Below are 23,101 nucleotides of genomic sequence, written 5' to 3'. Positions count from 1 at the left end.
TTTCCTGTATTTGTTGATTGATTGTATATCATCTTCTGAGAAGTGTCTCTTCAGGTCCTTGGCCCATTTATTGATTGGGTAATTTATTTATTTATTTATTTTGGTGTTTAGCTTTTTGAATTCTTTATATACCCTAGAGATTAGTGCTATATCTGATGTGTGAGGGATAAAGATTTTCTTCTAAGATGTAGACTCTCTATTCACCTCAAAGATTGTTTCTTTTGCTGAGAAGAAACTTTTTAGTTTGAGTCCATCCCATTTATTTATTCTTGATTTTAATTCTTGTGCCTCAGGAGTCTTATTAAGGAAGTTGGGGCCTAATCCCACATGGTGGAGATTAGGGCCTACTTTTTATTCTAATAGACTCAGGGTCTCAGGTTGTATTCCTAAGTCCTTGATTCATTTTGAGTTGAGGTTTGTACATCATGAGAGATAGGGGTTTAATTTCATTTTGTTGCATATGGACTTCTAGTTTTCCCAGCACCATTTGTTGAAGAGGCTATCTTTCCTCCAAAGTATGTTCTTGGCACTTTTGTCTAATATAAGATAATTGTAGTTTTGTGGGTTAGTCTCTGTGTCCTCTGTTCTGTACCATTAGTCTACCAGTCTGTTTTGGTGCGAATACCTTTTTTTTTTTTTTTTTGTTACTATTGCTCTGTAGTATAGTTTAAGGTTTGGTATAGTGATGTCACCTGCTTCACTCTTCCTGCTAAGGATTGCTTTAGCTATTCTGGGTCTCTTATTTTTCCAGATGATTCATGATTGCTGTTTCTATTTCTATGAGGAATGTCAATGGAATTTTGGAATTTTGATCAGAATTGCATTAAATCTGTATATGCTTTTGGTAATATTGTCATTTTGATAATATTAATTCTGCCTATCCAAGAGCAAGGTTGATTTTTCCATTTTCTAAGATCCTCTTTGATTTCTTTCTTTAGGGTTCTGTAATTTTCATTATATAGATCTTTCACCTCCTTGGTTAAGTTGATTCCCAAGTATTTTTTTTTTGAGGCTATTGTAAATGGGGTAGTTTTCCTCATTTCCCTTTCTGAGGATTTGTCACTCATATACAGAAATGCCTTTGATTTATGGATGTTGATTTTATATCCTGATACTTTGCGGAATTCATTTACTATTTCTAGGAGTTTTCTGGTGGAACTTTTAGGTCTTCCAAGTATAGAATCATATGATCAGCAAATAGTGCCAATTTGAGTTCTTGTTTTTCTATGTGTATCCCTTTAATTTATTTCATCTGTCTAATTGCTCTGGCCAGTGTTTCAAGAACTATGTTAAACAGAAGTGGTGAATGTTGGCCTGGGGCTTAACATAGATAGCCTTTATGATGTTAAGATATGTTCCTGTTGTCCCTAATTTTTCTAGTGTTTTGAACATAAGGGGTGCTGTATTTTGTCAAATGCTTTTTTCTGCATCTATTGAGATGATCATATTATTCTTATCTTTAATTCTCTTGATGTGATGAATTGCATTTATTGATTTCTCTATGTTGAACCAACCTTGCATCCCTGGGATGAATCCCACTTGACCATAGCGCACGATCTTTTTGATATGTTTTTGTATTTGATTTGCCGGAATTTTATTGAGAATTTTTGTGTCTATGTGTTTTAGAGATATTGGTCTGAAGTTTTCTTTCTTTCTTTCTTTCTTTTTTTTTTTTTTTGATGTGTCTTTGCCTGGTTTTGGAATTGGGATGATATTGGCCTCATAGGATGAGTTTGGAAGTGCTGCGTCTTTTTCTATTTCCTGAAATAAATTGAAGAGTATTGGTATTAGTTCTTCTTTAAAGGTCTTGTAGAACTCGGCTCTGTATCCATCTGGTCTTGGGCTTTCCTTGGTTGGTATACTTCTGATGGCATCTTCTATTTCATCGCTTGAAATTGATCTGTTTAAATCATATCATCCTAATTCAATGTGGGCAAATTATATGACTCTAGAAATCTGTCAATGCCTTTGATATTTTCTATTTTATTGGAGAACAAGTTTTCCAAATTTCTAGTTATCTTCTGTTTTTCTGTAGTGTCTGTCATGATATTTCCTTTTTCATCATGTGTGTTAGTAATTTGAGTTTGCTGTCTCCTTCTCTTTGTTAGCATGGCTAAGGGACTGTCAATTTTATTTATTTTTTCAAAGAACCAACTCTTTCTGTCAATTTTTTCAATTGTTTCTTTTGTTTTAATTTCCTTGATTTCAACTCTGATTTTAATTATTTCTTGTCTTCTGCTTTTGGTGTTGATTTGTTCTTTTTTTGTTTATTTGTTTATTTTTTACAAACATGACAATAGTGGAAAGCATTACACTCATTATTACCCATTTACAGCTCAATTTTTGTAACTCTGTATATAAAGTATGTTCACACCATTATTATGCCATTATACATGCTCTCTCTCTCTCTCTCTCTCTCTCTCTCTCTTTTGTATTACAATTCTTTTTTTTTTTAAGCAGAGGAAAAGTTTATTTGGGGGCTCATAGTTTCAGAGATCTCAGTCCATAGACAGTCGGCTCTATTTCTCAGAACTCAAGGTGAAGCAGAACATCATCGTGGAAGAACGTGGTGGAGGAAAGCAGCTCAGGAATCTTTGCATTACAATTCTTTTTTTTAATATTTATTTTTTAGTTTTGGTTGACATAACATATTTATTTTATTTTTATGTGGTGCTAAGGATTGAACCCAGTGCCCCCACGCATGCCAGGCAAGCGAGCTACCGCTTGAGCCACATCCCCAGACCCTACAATTCTTAATACACATATATTCTTTTTCTATGGCCTTGAGATGTAGTGTTAAGTCACTTATTTGTTGACTTTTTCTTCTTTTAAGGAATGAGCTCCATGCAATGAACTTTCCTCTTAGAACTGCTTTCATAGTGTCCCAGAGATTTCAATATGTTGTATCTGTGTTCTCATTTACCTCTAAATTTTTTTTAATCTCTTCCTTGATGTCTTCTGCAAACCATTGTTCATTCAGTAACATATTATTTAGTCTCCAGGTGTTGGATTTTATTTCTTATTTTATTATTGATTTCTAATTCCATTCCATTATGATCTGATAGGATGCAGGGTAGTATCTCTACTTTTTTATATTTGTTGAGTTGCTTTGTGGCATAATATATGGTCTATTTTAGAGAAGGATCCATGTGCTGCTGAGAAGAAAGTGTATTCTCTCATTGAAGGAATAAATATTCTATATGTCAGTTAAGTCTAAGTTATTGATTGTATTAGTGAGTTCTATAATTTCTTTGTTCAGCTTTTGTTTGGAAGATCTATCTAGTGATGAAAGAGGTGTGTTAAAGTCACCCAAAATTATTGTGTTGTGGTCTGTTTGACTCTTAAACTTAGAGTTTGTTTGATGAACATAGACACTCCATTGTTTGGGGCATATATATTTATAATTGTTAAGTCTTGTTGGTATTTGGTTTCCTTGTGCGGTATGTAGTGTCCTTCTTTATCCCTTTTGATTGACTTTAGCTTGAAGTCTACTTTATTTGATACGAGGATGGAAACTCCTGCTTGCTTCCACAGTCCATGTGAGTGGTATGATTTTTCCCAACCCTTCACCTTCAGTCTGTGGATGTCTTTTCCTATGAGATGAGTCTCTTGGAGGCAGCATATTGTTGGGTCTTTTTTTGTTTTGTTTTGTTTTTAATCCAGTGTGCTAGCCTATGTCTTTTGATTGGTGAGTTTAGGCCATTAACATTCAGGTTTATTATTGAGACATGATTTGTATTTCCAGCCATTTTTGTTTATTTTTGATATTTATCGTGACTTGGTTTCTCCTCTGATTAGATTTTCCTTTAGTGTAATACCTCTCTCTGCTGATTTTCATCATTGTTTTTCATTTCCTTTTTGTAGAATATTTTCATTTCCTCTTCGAGGATGTTCTGTAGTGTAGTCTTTCTAGTTGTATATTCTTTTAACTTTTGTTTATCACAGAAGGTTTTTATTTTATCATCAAATTTAAAGCTTAATTTTGCTGGATATAAAATTCTTGGTTGGCATCCATTTTCTTTTAGAGCTTAATATATGGTTTTCCATGATAATCTCTTGGCTTTGAGGGTCTGGGTTGAAAAATCTGCTGGGATACGAAGTGGTTTCCCCAAAATGTGATCTGATTCATCTCTCTTGTGGCTTTTAAGATTCTATCCTTATTCTGTATACTAGGCATTTTTGTTATAATGTGACTTGGTGTAGATCTGTTGTAATTTTGTATATTTGTTGTCCTGTAAGCCTCTTGTATTTGTTTTCCAATTTATTCTTTATGCTTGAGAAATTTTCTGATAATATCTCATTGGAGAGATTGTGTATTCCTTTAATTTGAAACCCTATGCCTTCCTTTATCCCAATAACTCCTAGATTTGGTCTTTTGTTGCTATGCCATAATTCTTGGATATTCTTCTCCTGGTTTCTTACTATCTTCACTATGTGATCAACTTTATTTTCCAGATTGTAAACTTTGTCTTCATTATCTGACATTCTTTTTTCCAAATGATATAGTCTGTTGGTTATGCTTTGTATTGAGTGTTTTATTTGGTTTATTGTAACCTTCATTTCAAGGATTTCTGACTGTTTTTTTTTTTCAGACACTGTATCTCTTTCTTGAAGTAATCTTTTGCTACCTGTATTTGCTCTCTTACCTCTTTGTTGGAGTCATCATTTTTTGCCTGTATTTGCTCATTTAGGTCATTCTTTAATTCACAGATCATTTTAATTATGAACCTGGTTTTTTGGGGGCACTTTCCTCCCTTATTTTTTCATGCTGTCTATGTGTCTTCCTTTCTCGTAGTGTGAGTCTAAGATATTACAGTTTCCACCCTATATTCTTGTAGTACCCATGCAGATTATCTGTACTTCATCTTGACATTGGGCTTCTAGCCCCTGATGGTGTCCCTCAATGTATGCTACTGCTACTAATAAGGAGGTGTGGCAATAGGCAAGGTAACTTGAGATAGTAGTTAAGGTACCCCAAGATGGATGCAATGTCTTATAGAGATGGGATTGAAAGGGTGGGCCTCACACTCTCTTTGGGATGCTTGCTCTGAAATGCAGCTGCTTCTAGGCCCTGTCTGTTGTCAAAAAGCTAGGGGCTACTGTCTGGGGAAGGCTATGGCAATGACTGCAGTGTCCCAAGATGGAAGTGGGTTAGGCTTAGGCTCCCAGGTTGGGGTAGGGTGCAAATTGGAACCTACCCTGAATCTTGGTCCCATAAGTCGGTATGGGCGGATCTGGGCTGGGCCTGACCTCCTGCATTAGTCTGTTGGTCAGAAGGGGTGGTCCTGTGCTGGAGGCTAGGCCCTGATGGGTGTCTGCAGGTGGAGTGTTGGACCTGGGCCTACTGTGAGCCTGGGTCCCATGCTAGCACATCTCTTATTTGTATACTTTTTATCTCTTTCTCTTGTCTAGTTGCTGTGGCTAAAATTCAGGCACTATTTTGAATAGCAGTAGTGAGAGTGGACATCCATATCTTGTTCCTGACTTTAAAGGAAATGTTTTCAGTTTTTCCGCATTCAGTATGATATTGGCTTTGGGTTTGTCATATATAGCCTTTATCATGCTAAAGTAAGTTCTTTCTATCCTTAGTTTCTTCAGTGTTTTTAACACAATTGGATGTTGAGTTTTGTGGAAGGATTTTTCTGCATTAAAATCATCATGTGACTTTTGTTCTTGGTCCTAATTATGTAGGATATTTATTTGCATACATCAAACCATCCTTGCAACTCTGGAATGAAAGCAGCTTGATCATGATGTATAATCTTTGAAATGTGTTGTTGAGTTGAATTTGATAATGTTATTAAGGACTTTTGCATCATTGTTACATCAAGGGTGTAGGTTTGTAGTTTTCTTTCTGTTAGGTCCCTAGGCCAAAGAAACTCCATTTTGAAAGTCAGCACCTGCCCACCTAGGCATGACCTTCCGGTAAGGCCCACCCAGAAAGAGTCCCCAACAACAGAAACCACAGCCAAGACATCAAGTAACAATCACAGGACCAGACGGGTTATTGTTAAACTACTCCATTATATTTGACTATATAGTTAAGAAGTTTTTCCAGAAACCTGCTGTGCCTTGCAAAAGGGCAGCCTGGCAGATATTCTCTGTCAATAAACCTTTGTTTGAACTCAGAGATATGTCTCTTTTGGATTTTGTGCCACTTATCGTAACACTTAAGGATTCTTGAGGAATCCTTATTTAGTTTTGATATTGAAGTGATATTGGCTTCATAGAATAAATTTGGAAGAGTTCCCTTTCTATTTCATGGAATAATTTGATTCTAGATTTTCCAATTTATTGGAATGTTTTCAAAATAGTCCCTACTATTCCCCTGTATTTCAGTGATGTCTGTGGTAATATTCCCTTTTTATATGTCCAATTGTATTAATTTGGGTCTTTCCTTTGATAAAGGAGATTGATAGTTTGGCTAAAGGTTTATCTTTTTAAAGAAACAACTCTTCATTGTTCCTTTTTATTTTTTATTTGCTATTTCATTAATTTCAGCTTTGATCTTTATTCATTCTTTTACTGGTTTGGGATTGGTTTATTATTTTTCAACAACTTGAGATGCATTATTAGGTTATTTATTTGGGATATTTTTGACTTTTTTTTTCATGTGGGCATTCATACCTGTAAATTTTCCTCTTAGAACTGCCTCACTGTGTCAGAGATTCTGGTATGTTGTGTTTCTGTTCTTGGGTGAGCAAATTTTTAAATTCTCCCTGATTTCTTTGACATATTCATTCAAAAGTATATTGTTCCATTTCCATGTGTTTACATAGTTTTTTAATTGCTGTTAATTTTTAATTTCATTCCATTATGATCTTATAAGATGCAAGGAATTATAAATTTTTTCATACTTGCTAAGATTTTCTTCATGATATAAAATATGATCTTTTTGGAGAGAATTTCATGAGCAGATGAAAAGTGTGTTCATTCTGTAGATGTCTGTTAAGTCACCTATAGTATATTTTAATTCTATAGTATCTTAGGTGATTCAGACAAAATAGTAATCTATTGGTAAGAGAAGTATATTGAAATCACCTAATAGTATTGTATTGGAATTTATATGAGCTTTTATGTTAAACAGTATTTGTTTTCATGTAGTTAGATGCACAGATATTTAGGAGTATAAATATTAAATACCATTTTATCTTTTTTTATTCTCTTCAGTATGTAGTGACTTTCTTTGTTTCATCTAATTTTGGCTTGAAGTTTGTTTGTTGGATAAGAGTGCTACTCTATGATATGTCAAGAGCTTTGTAATGTTTTGAACAACCAATAATAAAAAAAGAGTGCTACTCATGCTTGCTTTTGAGCTTCAGTTGTATGTAATATGATTTCCATCCTTTCACTTTTAGCATATAATATCTTTGCTTCTGAGATGTGTTTCTTATAGGCAACATATAGCTGGGTCTTATTTTTAATCCATTCTGTCTATCTTTTAATTGGAGAACTCAGACCATTTACATTTAGTGTAATTATAGAGAGATATTTATTACTTCTTGATGTTTTGATCTATTTCTAATGTTTGATCCTAGTTATCACTTGCTTATCCACACTTCTAATAGGATTTATTCTTTCCTGAACTCTATTTGTTGTTTTTTATTTTCTTTTACATGTAGGATTCCTTTATGTATACTCCGCAATGCTGACTTAGTAGTTATGCATTCCTTTAGTTTATGCTTATCTTGGAAGGTTTTCATTTTCTCACCAATTTCAAAGGATCTTGTTTGGCAGTTATTTTCTTTCAGGGATTGAAGTATGTCACTCCAGTCCCTCTTGAACTTCAGGATTTCTGTTGAGAAATGTGCTGTTATTCTGATTGGTATTCCCCTGAATACAACCTGGCACTTCTCTCTCATAGCTATTAAATTTTTTTCCTTGATATGAATTTTTGGCATTTTGATCATAATGTGTCATGGAGAGATTCTTTTCTGGTCTTGTCTACTTGAGGAACTAAATGAAAAGTATGGAACACTTCACAAATTTGCGTGTCATCCTTGTGCAGGGGCCGTGCTAATCTTCTCTGTCATTCCAATTTTAGTACATGTGCTGCCAAAGACAGCATGAAAATGTCTTTTTAAAACTGATCTTTGAAATATATGGATTTTTACATCAAAAGTGTCTTAATATTCTGGTATAGCAAAGTGATAAATCATACTCATACCCTGCCTCTGTGGAAACTTGTCAGCTGATTCCTTCATGGATTTCTCTAACTCATCTTAATCAAGGGCATCTAAGTATCCAAATCCAATGAAAAGGGAAGTTTGCCAAAAGAGAGAAGGCAGTTGGGGAGATAGGCAAAATCCAAGAGTGATGTAGACGACAATTTTACTGACAGTTGCCTGGCACCAGGCTAGCTGACATTGTCGAGTAGTACCCCAAAGACATTGAGAACTGACAGCAACATTGAACCATTGCCTATGTAGCTTCCCAGCCATTGGCTACTGTTAGAATTAGTTCTCAAACTTGAGCATACACCAAAATCACCTGGAAGATTTTCTGATTAAGTCTTATGTGGAGCCTGAAAATATGTATTTCTAACAATCTCACCAATTATATTATTCCACGATTTGGGAAAACTCATGTTCTCATCTTGCTAACTCCACATGAGTCTTTTTTGCCCATGTGGGTCTCTTAATATATTGTAGGGACTAAATTCACTTTGCACTTATGTATTGGAATCTTTTTGTTTTAAAATCAGAAACTCTTTCAACTTCAGCCACTTACTTTCTGTGATTCAGTATGGCTCTTTTTTCAATTGACACATGTCCCATTGTTGGGTTGGGGATAAGACCCTAAGGACATAAGAGATGAAACTGGATTACAGAAAAGTGAAAAGAGGATGGAGCAGTTCATCAATTGATCCTTGAGCTATTTATTATCTCATTATTGGAAAAATTTCAGGCTTTGTTGCCTAAGAATGTGTATATTGCTATGATACATGCTTTTTACATGGTATTCTTTACAAAAACTCAAGGATATTTGTCTCTGCACATAAAATTTAACTAGAAATTGAGGTCTACATTATCATCTGTACCATGGTTTTAAAATTATTTTACTGTAAAGTGAATACTATCTCCTATATGAAAAACTACAGGAGTAACTTTAAGAACTAAGTTCTGGAATAGGGATGTAGCTCAGTGGTATAGTGTATGCCTCGCATGTGCAAGACCCAGGATTTGATCCTCAGCAAACCCCACTACACCCACAAGAAATAAAAGCAAAATAAGTTTCTTCACTACCAAGTAATAATTTAGAGGGGTGACTTTGAAAATAAAGTTTAATCCTTCCATTAGAGTGCAATGATAGATAATAACGATGATAATGGCTTCCATTATGAAGGCATTACCATCTGCAAGTTACTTGCCAAGCACTTTATTGGAGTCAGCTCCCTTAATAAAGGCATCTTGAAATACATGACTGAGTCAAACTCGTCACGCAGGGAATCAAAATGAGCATGGTTATGACTAGAGAGAAGATGCCTACATATATTAAGAAATATCTCCTTTGAATAAAGTGTGTTGAAAGTTGATTTCAATGACTTTACTTTTCCTAAAGACAGTTTTGAAACAATGGAAAAATTAATCTCCAAGCACAAGCAACAATATGTTTCTGTCAATGAAGGGATTTTTTTCCTCAGATATTTCTTCAGCTGGAGATCTTGATATGGCCAATTAATGGATGTTGTTGAAGATTGTTTGTGTCTTTTCGAAATCTATCAAAAAAGTGTGCCAACCTCAAGTTTACAGTTAAAATAACTTTCACAAAGTAGATGCCCATATTACCAGCACTCAGATCAGGAGTCAAAATATCACCACCACTACCAGTCCTCCTATTGCTCCTCTTTATAGTCACTCTCCTAGAAATAATCAGTGCCCTGATTTCTGACACCACAGGGGAGTTTTGCCTATCTTGGAACTGATAATATTGTTGTGAAATTAAAATATTTTAATTTTTTTATTTTTCCTTAAGACTAAAAATAGTCTTTGGTGATATTTAATAAGGGCTCCAGTTTTATGGACAAAAGGAGGAGACAAGATATGCAATACCTCAGGTAGATCAGGAGTAGTGGAGTAGTTTGCGTGGCAGGGAGACCACACTGAGCACCTAGGGAGGGTTGGGTATTACCTGGCTAAAATGTGCAGTGCCTGTTGATAGGATTGAATGGGTTTAGAACAAAATACAAAAGTGTGTTTTCACATTAATTTTTGCTCTTTCTCCAGAAAAGGTAATCCACGCTCTTGGACTGTTGTTGCTGGGGACCATGATAGAACCCTAAAGGAATCAACTGAGCAGGTGGGTAGTTTTTTTTAAAGGTCATTCCATTCGCCTTCTAAAGGATGTCATGTGCCATCAAAAACCTTTAACTAAAATATGATTATTTATGAATGTTCTAATGCCCCTGTTTTTAAAGGTGCATTTTGAGGTGAAATTTTAATTTGAGAATTGGGTGAGGCAGGTCAGGAAGCACAGATCCAGGTTGATTGATTGTGCACAGGTCTGCATAGTTTTGTTTATCCAGGATCATCAATCCTCAGAATGTGGTTCATTGCCTCCCATAAATTATAAACCAAGATTACCCTTTTAGACTTAGTACAAAATCATTTTCATTGCTGATGTATAGACATGAAGAGATTCAAGATTTATTTGGAAGGAAGTAGGAAGGAAGTAGCTTGACTCTTTGATTTTCTTATCTTGTAATTGCTTACCCGCCCTTGATACAGGTGAGAAGGGCCAAACACATCATAGTGCATGAAGACTTTGATATAGTAACCTATGACTCTGATATTGCTCTAATACAATTGAGCTCTCCTCTGGAATACAACTCAGTGGTGAGACCAGTATGTCTCCCACATAGCATGGAACCTCTGTTTTCCTCTGAGATCTGTACTGTGACTGGATGGGGAAGCACTAGTGAAGGTGGGTACTTAACATCTAGCAGCACTATTTATGAGAGTGTAATTTTTAAAAATATGTTATGCAAATATCAAGCAGTATTTGCTTTAGCCCCTCTTCCTTCTGAAAGGAAATAATGTTTTACTCACTTGTAATAGCTCAGTAAGTGATTAGAGAATGAGCAGTCTTAAATTTTTCCTTCTGAGTTATTTAAATAGATTAGATCAGGGGCCAGACCTCTGCAAAGGGCCAGATCTCTGCAAAGGGCCAGATGATAAGTCTTTTAGGCTCTGCAGGCCATATGGTCTCTGTCAGGACTACTCAATTCTACCAGTGTAAAGTTAAACAGCTGAAGACAATATATGCCACATTAGGAATGGCCATGTTCCAACAGCACTTCATTTATGAAATTTAAAACATAGTATGCATATATGATTAAGAGTATTTTTTAGATTTTTTCCAATCATCTAAAAATGTGAAAAATATTCTTAATTCATGGATTATATAAAATATGCCCAGGGTCTGTGGTATATAACCCAGAATTGATCCTTGGTTGGGTATGCTGACCCTTAGGCTAGATTATAAGGTTCTTAAAGCCATAGTAAACACAGAAAGCTCTGAATAGGTTGATGTTTGCTTTCTGCTTCGTTTACTGTATCAGATCATTTTATTTTCATTCCATTTGTGTCATTTGCAGTAAGAGGAGTTATCTTTGATTCCTAATAGTATTCTTGTTCACAGTTTACTATGTTACCTATAGCCAAAATGCATTTCATAAAATCTTCACAACTATCATAGGAAATTTTATCATTCTCATTTTATAAATGAGATTGTGGCCCTGTGTTTTAAGTAATTTTCTAAGATCCCATGACTATTAAATATCAAAGCTAGGACTTAAGGTCAGCATGGCTCAGCTTATAATCAGTCCTTGAATGGCTTCTCATTATATTTAGAAAAAAATCTAAACACTAGCTTAGTTTGGAAATCTCTGATTTGGTCTCCACTTAACTCTCCAACACCATTTCCTCCTTTTGTCCCCTTGTTTGTTAACCTTCTGATACCATGGCCTTCTTTCTTAAATGCCAAACTTGTCCTGACTTCTAAAGATCTGCACTTTCTTTCTCTCCACTTGGAACACTCTCTCGCAGTCTTTGCAGAGTTGCTCTTCATCATTCCATTCTCAAATGAAATGTCACTCTCCTTCTTGGGCCACACTGCTGCAGCAAGACCACCCTTCCATCCTTCCTTGCTACCTAGTTTTATCATCTCAATGCACTTGAACATTCTTGGCATTATTTTTGTAATCATTTTCTACAACTCACCCGTTAGTATCAGAGATACATCTTGGAAGCAGATCTGTCATTCACCACTCTCTCCTCAGGGGCTAGAAGTATACCTGGCATATACTAAGCTTCAGTGTATATCTGTTGACTGGCTTCAAAGTCCTTAAATAAACATACCTAACATATTTCAAACTTTATCAATTCTATGACCACTGGACGAATGAGCCATTGTTTCAGTCTTATAAAATATAATTCATTCTTTGCATCCAAAAGGAGGGAATGAAGTCTTAATTTTGAAATATGGCCAGCCACACTGATGAGGATAGTTCCTGAAAAGGAGTACTAGTGCATTCAAAGGGACATAAGATTTACAGTTGGACCTAGGCTTGAGTCCTAATTCTGTTCTGTAAAAGCTACATGATCACATTTTCAGAGGTTGGGTTTTACATGAGTGAGATCAGTATGATTAACCTACCTCACAATGTTGTTGTATTATGGAGTTGGAGTTTAATATAAAGTTTTACATAAATGTGAAATTATTTTTGTTTTGCTTCAAAAGATACAGGATACATAGCACTAAACTTTTAAAAATAGCCATAAATCTAGAATAAGTCACACAGAATACACTAACATAGGTTTGCCCAAGTTTGAGAAGAAACTTCTCATTAGTTCACCATTAGTGCCATCTGACACTGAAGATGAGATTGGGCTTTAGCAATAGTAGAGGAAAAGAATATGATTTTGATTTCCCTAGATAATCATATAAGCATATATGTTCATATACTTGTAAGTGTATATTTATATAGTTATATTTATAAATATATTTACGTAAATCATATATAGAACCAATTCACATCTTCTTGAGTTTTTCTTTTTGATTTTTTTTTTTTTTTTTTTTTTTTTTGGTGTTAAGAATTGAACCCAGGGTCCTGCACATGCTAGCACACAATGTATCACTGAACTATATCCCCAGTTCCTCTGAATTCTTATGCGGCACTATTTGATACGATAAAACTTAACCTGGAAGTAAGCTGGCAAAAAGTTATTCTCCCCGTGGCCTCCCCTTTACAAAGATGCCACATGGGGAAATGAAGACATGCTGCATGAAACACTTGTATTCTCCCACCCCCAATATTCTCTATCTGCTTAGGAAAAATAGAAAGGCTACAGTTATGTAGGTACAGAGCAAGTCTGAACTTAATATTTCTTTGGCGTCACTTTCTGCTTACTTCATCATCAAGCCCTCTCTTTCTGAATCTGTTTCTTTGGCAGATGGTGGCCTAGCCAGTCGCTTACAGCAGATTCAAGTGCCTGTGTTAGAAAGAGCAGTCTGTGAACGCGTTTACTATTCTGCTCATCCAGGAGGGATCACAGACAGGATGATCTGTGCTGGCTCTGCTGTATCTGGAAGGAAAGATTTCTGCCAGGTGAGAGCATTCTGACTTTGCACGGGAAGACAGAAAATTTGGCACCCACTCAGAGTCTCCTTAGGCAGGAGGAAAACTGTTGAAGGCATAAGCATCCAACTTCTTACCACATCCCTGCACAAAGGCCAGAAGGGGTGCAGGAAGATTTGTTACTTAATCCTAACAGCGGGCAATGTCAGTGGTAGAAAGCAGCCGTACAACCAGAATGGCCAGTGGTAGATAGGAGCCCATGAGAAGGGAGAGTATGGCAGGACCACTAACCCGGCCTGAAAGTGGGGGAAATGTGTGCGTATACATTTAGGGTTTGGGGAACAGGTGATGAGTGAATAAGGTTTCAAATTAGTATATCCTACTTAGACCTTTAAAAGTTTTATTGTTTTATTATTAATCTTCTATATTTTAATTTTTTATAAATGACAGTGGAATGCATTATAATTCGTATTACATATATAGAGCACAATTTTTTGTATCTCTGGTTGTATAAATAGTATATTCACACCAATTTGTGTCTTCATACCTGTACTTTGGATAATAATGATCATCACATTCCACCATCATTAATTACCCCAAGCCCCCTCCCTTCCCCTCCAGCCCTCTAAATTTTTAATTGTAGATTAAAATAATCACTAAGAGGAAAATAAGAACCTAATGGTAAAAATGGTTTTCCTATTCAGTGAAAAATCCCAAGTCTGTTTTCAGTGAGATTATAGAAGCACCAAGCTATACGGATCTATATATGCATGCCACTGGCAAGTTCAGGATCAGCTAAGAAAAAAGAAGCATATGGATGAATACTTTGAAGAATACCAGCTTCAATATTCATAAAGTCAACTAATAAATGTGACTTTAGATACATCACCTTGAAAGAGTTGCTGATACTCTGCATGCCCACCTTTAAACCCTAGTCTGGATTTGGGGGGTAGCCCCACTTGAAGGAAATTTTGTGTCTGTAGGGTAGGCAGATATTTCTCCAGATTTAACACTCATACTGGTCTATGGTAAAGAGGGAAGAAAAAAATGAAACTGTTCTTCTCTGCTTCTTTATAACCCTCCCCACTGCTACCACCAGCAATCAGTGAAAATCATAAACAAATGAATATCACTTCTATGGGGAGAAGCTACTGGGCATTCATCAAGGTGGAAGTCCTTCCATATGAAAATATGGAGAGAAAAGGAAGGACCGCCCCCCCACACACTTAACAGGTACTCTCATGGTGTCCATCACCATTTAAATTCTGTTTGTGTTGCTTATCTTAATTTTCAATACCCAGAAGCAGATCCTAAGATGAGTATTCAAGTGCAATGGTCTATTTCAGGAAGTGTAGACATCACAGGGAAGAAAGTGAGAAGGTACAAGGAAGGGAAGCAGCCAATCAAGGATGAGCACTTACACCAGCTTACACAGGGAGGGACTAAGCCTTATCCTGCAGGGAAACTGTGCAGTGATGTAGACCATACGTGGTATATTCATCTCATCTGAGGGATGAGGAAACTGGAGAATTTGCATACTACTTCCCCAAAGTCACAGTTTTAGGGCTGCCTGGAAGGAAACTATTAATTCCTCAGCATTTCCCATACTTCTGGGTGGCCTGAGAGTTGAGGGTGGAGAGTGGGAAAGGGCCTCCAGCACAAAGCCAGGACTTGTGTGGGGAGATCTGAGGAACCTGGGAAGGGTACTCCCACTATATCACATAACTGTTCACCTTAAACAATAAAATAGAAAAGAACTCTGAATTAATGTGTTCGTTCTTCTCCTTGGTGTATTGAGATATTTAGGAATGGACTTTCTGTTTGAATCAAGGAAATCCCAAATGGCTTTATTGTCTATCATATGTGACAGCATCTAACATTAAGAGACATGCTTATTTTGTGTCAAGAAAGCAAAAAAGAAAAAAAAATGAGATAGGTTTCAAGTGGTCCATGTCACAGGTGACCCAAATATCATCATGTTATTTGGCACCTATTATTTAAGCTTCATTCAACTGTCACTTAGTCTGCAGCATGACCAAATTTACTGCCAACATGAAGGAAGAAAAATAGGAGTTGAGATTCTATTAAATATAGCCAGCTATCTTTACAGTAGACACTTGGCTACTGAAGGGTGACTTTAGAAACTCTCTTTGATCAAATGGACTCTAATATTTCTATCATGAAACTGATTTTTACCCTCCTGTGTATGCTCAGAAGTAATGATCCTACTAATGTAATTTCTCATTTAGGAAGGGAACAGGTGATGAGTGAATAAGGTAACTAACAATGTCAGAACATAGAGACTTGGGGCTTTCAGATATGCAATGCAGAATCCTGTTCTTTGCTCACTGGATTTCAAAATTTTTATTTCAAGTTGTTTTGACCTATAAAGCAATAGATGTGTATCTTCACAAAGTAATACATGTCCTGCTTTCTAAGTTTATTTCATATTTTTCCTTGATAACAGTTTAAGCCACACTGATTATCTTCTAACCTCCCAAATTCCCAAGTCTTGGTTATCTCAGGGCCTTAATCTAGACTTATCTTCTACATAAAATGCTATTTATTCCTCTATTCTTTCTTCCTTTCTTTTTTAATTGGAGATTGAACTCAGAAGGGCTTAACCACTGAGCCACATTTAGAGACAGGGTCTTGCTAAGTTGCTTAGGGCCTCACTAAATTGCTGAGGCTGGCTTTGAACTTGTGATCCTCCTGCCTCAGCCTCCCGAGTCACAGGGATTACAGGTATGCTCCACCGTGCCCACCTCCTCCATGTTTTCAAATTTTGTTCCTTCCTGTATGTATGCATATACATACATATACATGTAAGGATACGTATATACCTACCTTTATTCTCTACCATTCACTCTGAGTATTTCCTTTATAGCTGCTATTGCCATCTTATTTGTTCATATTCTGTCTTGCTCAGTATGCTTAGCTCACTATAGGCACTGAATAATTTTTAAATAAAAATTATCACTTGTTTATGGAATGTGCTAGGCCTTATGATAGATACTATCAATGAAAGATAAATTAGATAAGTTCCCTATATCATGGAATGTTTGTAGCTGCCTGAAAAATTAAAAGTATTAGTGGTGAAGAATGAATGATTAAAAAAAAAACACCTAACTGGATACATCAGACCATTTTGAAACTGGAAGGGTGTACTAAGTATAATTTTACTTTATGAAAAAAATTAAGCCCTAAGAAAATGTTAATTGTTCTACATTAAACTAGGGGCTCTCCTTATTTCTAATTTAGGGAAGTTTCCTTCTGGGAATTTTTTCACATAAAATAAACAGATCTCAAATATGTACCTTCAGCTCAAATTCAATTTAATGCAAGATTCAGTTTGGCACTAAATATATTTGATCCAGTCCCTTTTCTGAAAAAGGACTGACTAAAAATATGAAAAAAAATGTGTTAAAATAAAATCTTGTTTTTGATGCATCTAATAGAACTTCATCATAAGAAAACATTTATTGGGGCTGGGGATGTGGCTCAAGCGGTATCGCGCTCTCCTGGCATGCGTGAGGCCCAGGTTCGATCCTCAGCACCACATACAAACAAAGATGTTGTATCTGTCGAAAACTGAAAAATAAATATTAAAAATTCTCTCTCTCTCTCTCTCTCTCAAGAAAAAAAGAAAACATTTATTATGAGACAGGCACTATACAAGATCCCCTGGAATACAAAGATGAATAAGACTTAATGCCTACCCTCACTGGAGCACATGATATAAACAGAAGTGCTCATAAACAAGTACCTGTGTTGGGCACTGCTATTGTCACATTGAACCAGGAAAGACACGTATGTTGGTGCTAATTAATAGATGAATATGTGTGATATACATACTTGGTGCCATTAATAATACCACTGTTTCTTCCAAATCTTCATTTTGCTTATTTAATTTAAACAAAGCAAATATTTGGGGAAGATTGACTCTTCCATCTGAGTTTTTGATGCAGATTTCTCTTTTGAGATGTGTTCGCTCTAATCCTAAGACCAAAGTAGCAATATTTAACAGTAAATAAGAAAAAAAGTTAAATTTTCTTGTGTCTCCTTGATTATAAAACTAGACACTAGAGCTATCTATGATATCTCCATTAATGATTATTTATCAACATGGTAGAAAATAAGGAGCACTGGGCTCTGATAGGTGACGTGGGCTCAGATTCTATTGCCGCCAGTGCCTATGTGTGTGAATTGGCATAGATCTCGTATTCCTGTAAGTAAGTTTTCACATCTGATACACTAGTAAGTTTAATTAGTTCAGACCTTAGGATGTTTGAAATTGCATGAATTGAGAATTTGGAGGTAAACCAAAATAAAATTATGATACTGGGATTAGTATGAATGCATATTTTTTAATTTTTTTAGTTGTAAATGAACACAATACCTTTATTTTTATGTGTTGCTGAGGATCAAACCCAGTACCTCACACATACTAGCCAAGTGTTGTACCACTGAGCCACAACCCCAGCCTCATGAATAACCTTAATAAGTACGAGACAGTCTTTTCACTTTCTTCTTTACCTCATCACCAACATCTTCTAGTGTATTTGCATATGTCATAATTATTTTTGATTCATCTGAACAGATTGTGTGAATAGAGACCAGTGATAGGGAAACACTACTTACGTAGGTTGCCACCCAATGATCCTAATCCAATTGCCTTAAAGGTACATACATTGGATAGGTTTGAACCACTGTAAAGTTTGCTGATTAAATTTTGATTTTATAAAGATATAGCTTGACGTCTTGAATATTGTGGTTTGACTAACTGGTGATGTCATTTATAGAAGGCCCTGCTGAGGGGACTGGGAAGATTTAGAAATTGTGTTTTCTAACTTTTTGAATTAGGCTTTGTCTTGACCCTGGAATCAAATTATTTTTAAAAAATTTTCAATTTCTCATTCTTTGGGTTGTACATGATGTAGAATTACATTGATGTGTAATCATATATGCACATAGATAGTAATGCCTGATTCATTCTACTATCTTTCCTATTCCCATTCACCTTTGTCTAATCCAAAGTACTTCTCTTCTTCCCTAACCCATGCTTATGTGAATTAATATCCACATATCACAGAAAACATTTGGCTTTTGGTTTTTAGGGATTGGCTTATTTCACTTAGCATGATATTCTCCAGTTTCATCCATTTGCCAATAAATGCCATAATTTCATTATTGATTGCTGATTAATATTAATATTCCATTGATTTTTTTATCTGTTCCCTTTTAAAATGGGAAAAATGCAAATATACAATTAAGGCATAAAAATTGAAAAGGAGCAAGTCATTTTAAAAAATCAAATACATTACGAACAATTATTGGTCATTCCTGTTCTAAAATGTGAAAGCAGGAACTTCAGAATAAAGTGGTTTTCTAGAATATTTTTTCTTATTCCAGGGAGACTCTGGTGGGCCATTAGTATGTAGACATGAAAATAGTCCCTTTGTCCTCTATGGCATCGTCAGTTGGGGAGCTGGCTGCATCCAGCCATGGAAGCCAGGTGTATTTGCCAGGGTAAGGGTCTTCTTGGACTGGATCCAATCCAAAATAAGGGTAAGTTTTTTATGTAATTTTTAATTTATATATGACATTAGAATACATTACAATTCTTATTATATTGAAAGAGCACAATTTTTTATATCTCTGGTTGTATACATAGTATATTCACACCAATTTGTGTCTTCGTACATGTACTTTGCATAGTAATAATCATCACATTTCACCATCATTAATTACCCTATGCCCTCTCCCTTCCCCTCCAACCCCTCTTATATATTATAAAACAATGCCTCTTTCTTATAAGTACCGAGTGCTAACCCATTGTGCCACTGGAGTTCTAGCCTCTTTCTTTAGGGTAGGTTTAGGATTGTCAAGTATGATATAAATGAGTATTAGAGAAAAGAATCATATTTCATTTAGTTTCTAAACATATTAAAATGCAAGATTCTATAAGAATAACTTCCCCCTTTGTCAAAATTGAGTAAAACTGACTTTTCCTAAGGCTGCTTTAATTCTAGATTTACATTTTCTTTTAATAGTAGCTGCTTTGGGACTGAGTACATTTTGTCCTTAGGCTTTCATCTTTATTTTTAATGTATTATCCCCAAATACAGGTATTACTTCACTTCAAACAAAAAATAAAAGCAAAACCTTAAGAAAACAATTGCCAACATCCACACTTCCAACAGACAGTGCCTCTGGGCCAGGTAATGTGTGTATACATTATCTCATTAATACATCCAGAAAGAATTGAGCAAAAAGCATTGTAAACCTGGATTCACTAATTTTCTTTGGAATGCCACAAACTCTGTAGTTTCTTTCTAGTTGGTAGGAGCCACATTGTTTGGGGATGTTTTCCATCCCACTTTATAGTGGTTGCAGGTGATAAATCTTGTAGTTGTGAATAAGTGCTTGAATTTGGGGGAATTGCATAGGATTATTTTAAACTCTGAGACATTTACTCCTACCGTTTAAAGGTCCTTAGACTTCCAGATATCTTTCTTGGTAAAGACTGTGTATAAGATTAACAAAATTGGCATCAGAAACTCTCTTGGGCTGGATATATGGCTCAGTGGTGGAGTACTTGCCTACTGTGTGTGAGGCCCTGGGTTTGATCTGAGCACTGCAAATAAAAATGATGATGATGATGATAATACTCTTAATTCTCCTACAATTGCCATTGTATGTTTGCTACTAGGATTTTTTGTTTTAATCAAGTTAACAGTAATCAGAGAATTAGAAGTCTGTAACAGACTTGCATGAAAGTTCTGGGATACCATAGTCTTTTTCACCACCTCTGCCTGACCTCCACATGCACTCCTCCCAAGATGACAACTAGTAGGAGTTGGAAGAAATTGAAGAGGATGCAAGACAGAGAAGGTAGAATTGTTAGAGTGCTGCCTTGAGTAGAAGAAAGGGGCTGGGACTTACTGCTTAAAAGGAAGGGTAGTATTGGATAGAAGCAAAGTTCATACAGAGTTGTTGGATAAAAGGCCGAATATTTAGGCAGTGATGCAGGTGTGCTGGTGTATGGGTGCTTGCAGAAATTCTTTTCTGATTGCTTCTATTTTCTCAGCAGATGATAGAAGGATGTATGTAAGAGGGTTTGATTAATTTTAAGAGAAAACAGCAAGTATGAAATTTTTCTTTAGAAAAATGATAGTGTTTGGGCTAGAAAGGCGTGGTAGGGTTGCTGAGCAGCATGACCTTCCCCAAGGTGAATGATCATGAATTTAGGGAGAGACTTCCCAGTTACTCTGGATGTATGTTTTCCTCTGAAGACACTGAGGTAGACTCAGAGTGGGTGGAGATTATATCATAATGAAGCTTCCCCAAGTATATGAGAATGTAAAGTGTGTGAAGAAGTGATTAAAATGATCATTGAAATTTTTAAAAAGTATTTTTAGTTGTAGACGGACACAATATCTTTATTTATTTTTATGTGGCACTGAGGATCGAACCCAGTGCCTCACATGTACTAGGCAAATGCTCTATCACTGAGCCACAACCTCAGCTCTGAAATTTAAGATAGGTAAAGAATGAAATATGGATGAGAGATGGGTTTTGGATAAACAAGAGATAAATTACAAATCTCAAAGGTAGAGTGTTGGGGGGGAGCTGAAAAGATGAAAGATTTTGGTTCAAGAGAGTGATACTTTTTTAAAACTTATTTTTTGACCCAAAATGTTAAGATTTTATTTACAATGCATGTTTGTTGTACAGAAAGTAAAAATGCTGTTACAATTTTGGTATAATTGGTAGCCACGGATGGTTGACTCGTCAATCACAGCTATCCATGCTACAGTAAGTCTTACCCCCCAAAAAACCCTAACCATGCTTACAATTTTGTTGGGGCAAAGTCCTTAAGCTTGGATTACCAAGAGGCACTAAAAGGAGGAAGGCAGAATGTCACAGGAACTTCTTTGGCTCTTTGGATGGGTGGGTGTCCAGGGGTTTGTATCACAGCTACCATTTTTTAAAATATCTATCAAATCCATATGCAGTCGAATCTATACTGAACAGTTCTGATTTTGCAGTTTATCTGGGGTCTTAATCATATTCTCCTTCATCATCTGTTTCTTTCTCTTTTCACCTTTCTCACTTTCTTCCTCTTCATCCTCATCTTCATCTTTATCTACTGCTCCTCATGCCTAAATTCTTCCTCCCCACTGACTTCACCTTTATTATCTTCCCCTTCTACATTTTCATCTTCATCAAGCTCGTCCTCCTCATCCTTCTCATTTTCCTCGTTTTCATCCTCCTTGTCTTCAGCCACACCACCCATCTCCGCATCTGAGTGGGGTGCTTCTCTGTCATCTTGTTATAGCCTTTCAGGTAGGTCAACAGGGGCAAGAGCCTGAACACACTTGTGGAAGGCTTGGAGTTATTGCTATTGACCAAGTCTCTAGAGGCTGACCATTGGGATGAATGGCCAATGTCAGGTGGAAGATGAGCTCATTATAGGAAAATTGAGGAACTGGGAAGCTTCACTGCTGGAACCATTGTCTACATAGCTATAGAAATCACCAAGAAGTATAACAAGAGTAATGTTGGAGCAAATAACCACTAAATAGTCTAGGAATGAGGAGGACTGACCCAGGAGCATTTGTCTGGCAATATGGGAGTCAAAGAATGAATGCTTGGAGTGATGCTGATTTGAATTAAAAGTAAATCTGGAATGAAGGCTGAGATGGAGAGAAGGCTCGGGTCCAAGGTCCTGAAATCTTCAATTTCAATGATCTGAGTTAAATGAATGATGCCAACGACTATCTAAGTTAATACTTAGAAAATACTTAGAAAGGTAGGGAGTGGGATCTGACTCATGATAAAGGTCATTAAGTTGTGGTGATGGTTGGCCACACCACCAATGTATTCTTTGAGTTCCATTCAGGCTATTAAAAAAATGAATGTTAAAGTAAAGAAGGGGGCTGGGGTTGTGACTCAGTGGTAGAGTGCTTGCCTAGCACACGTGAGGCACTGGATTCAATACTAAGAACCACATAAAAATGAAATAAAGATTGTGTGCCCACCTACAACTAAAAAATAAATATTAAAAAATGTAAAAAGATATTTCTATGTATGCACAGAAATGCTTATGCATGCCTAAGAACTTTCAATTTTTTATGATAGGGTGTTTCTTTGTTTTCTATGACTATTTTATGAGATAAATGTTAGGATTATGCCATGTTAACCTTCAACCACCACTACCACTTGCTTTTTATACTAGGGAATTAGCAAATTATAGCAATGGTTTTGAGATTGTTATTCTCATTTATAAGTAAAGCAGTGACTGGCTGGGAACTCATGTCTCTATGTGATTTTTGTACCAACTCACATTTCTAGGCAGATTTGTCATAGAGGGTCCAGAAAGAGAGAGAGAGAGAGAAAATATTGAACAGACCTATTGGATTCAGATTCTGAAACACCGTGAAAGCTGCACTACTTCAGTTGTTTTGCATAGGGAAGGAACTTAATTATTTTGATTTACTCACCATGCTCAAATTAGAG

At 36.0% G+C, this 23,101-nt stretch overlaps 1 protein-coding gene and 1 non-coding gene across 2 annotated transcripts in view; one reads left to right on the top strand and one right to left on the bottom strand.

Annotated features, from left to right (window-relative positions):
- Positions 1 to 19,749, top strand: part of Ovch1 (ovochymase 1) — a 49,288-nt gene extending 29,539 nt beyond the window's left edge. Inside the window, 5 exon segments of the mRNA XM_076855351.1 lie at positions 10,227 to 10,299; positions 10,728 to 10,923; positions 13,455 to 13,609; positions 18,992 to 19,147; positions 19,708 to 19,749. Coding sequence (XP_076711466.1) covers positions 10,227 to 10,299; positions 10,728 to 10,923; positions 13,455 to 13,609; positions 18,992 to 19,147; positions 19,708 to 19,749 — 622 coding nt within the window.
- LOC143398793 (U6 spliceosomal RNA) lies at positions 7,964 to 8,068 on the bottom strand. Its single transcript, XR_013091376.1, has one exon. It is a non-coding gene; the product is annotated as a U6 spliceosomal RNA (small nuclear RNA).
- Positions 19,750 to 23,101: the final 3,352 nt, after the last annotated feature.

This window comes from Callospermophilus lateralis, chromosome 4 (assembly GCF_048772815.1).
Source record: "Callospermophilus lateralis isolate mCalLat2 chromosome 4, mCalLat2.hap1, whole genome shotgun sequence".
Classification (NCBI taxonomy): Eukaryota; Metazoa; Chordata; class Mammalia; order Rodentia; family Sciuridae; genus Callospermophilus; species Callospermophilus lateralis.
The sequence above is the reverse complement of the archived record's forward strand: the minus strand, read 5'-3'. Positions and strand labels throughout refer to the sequence as shown.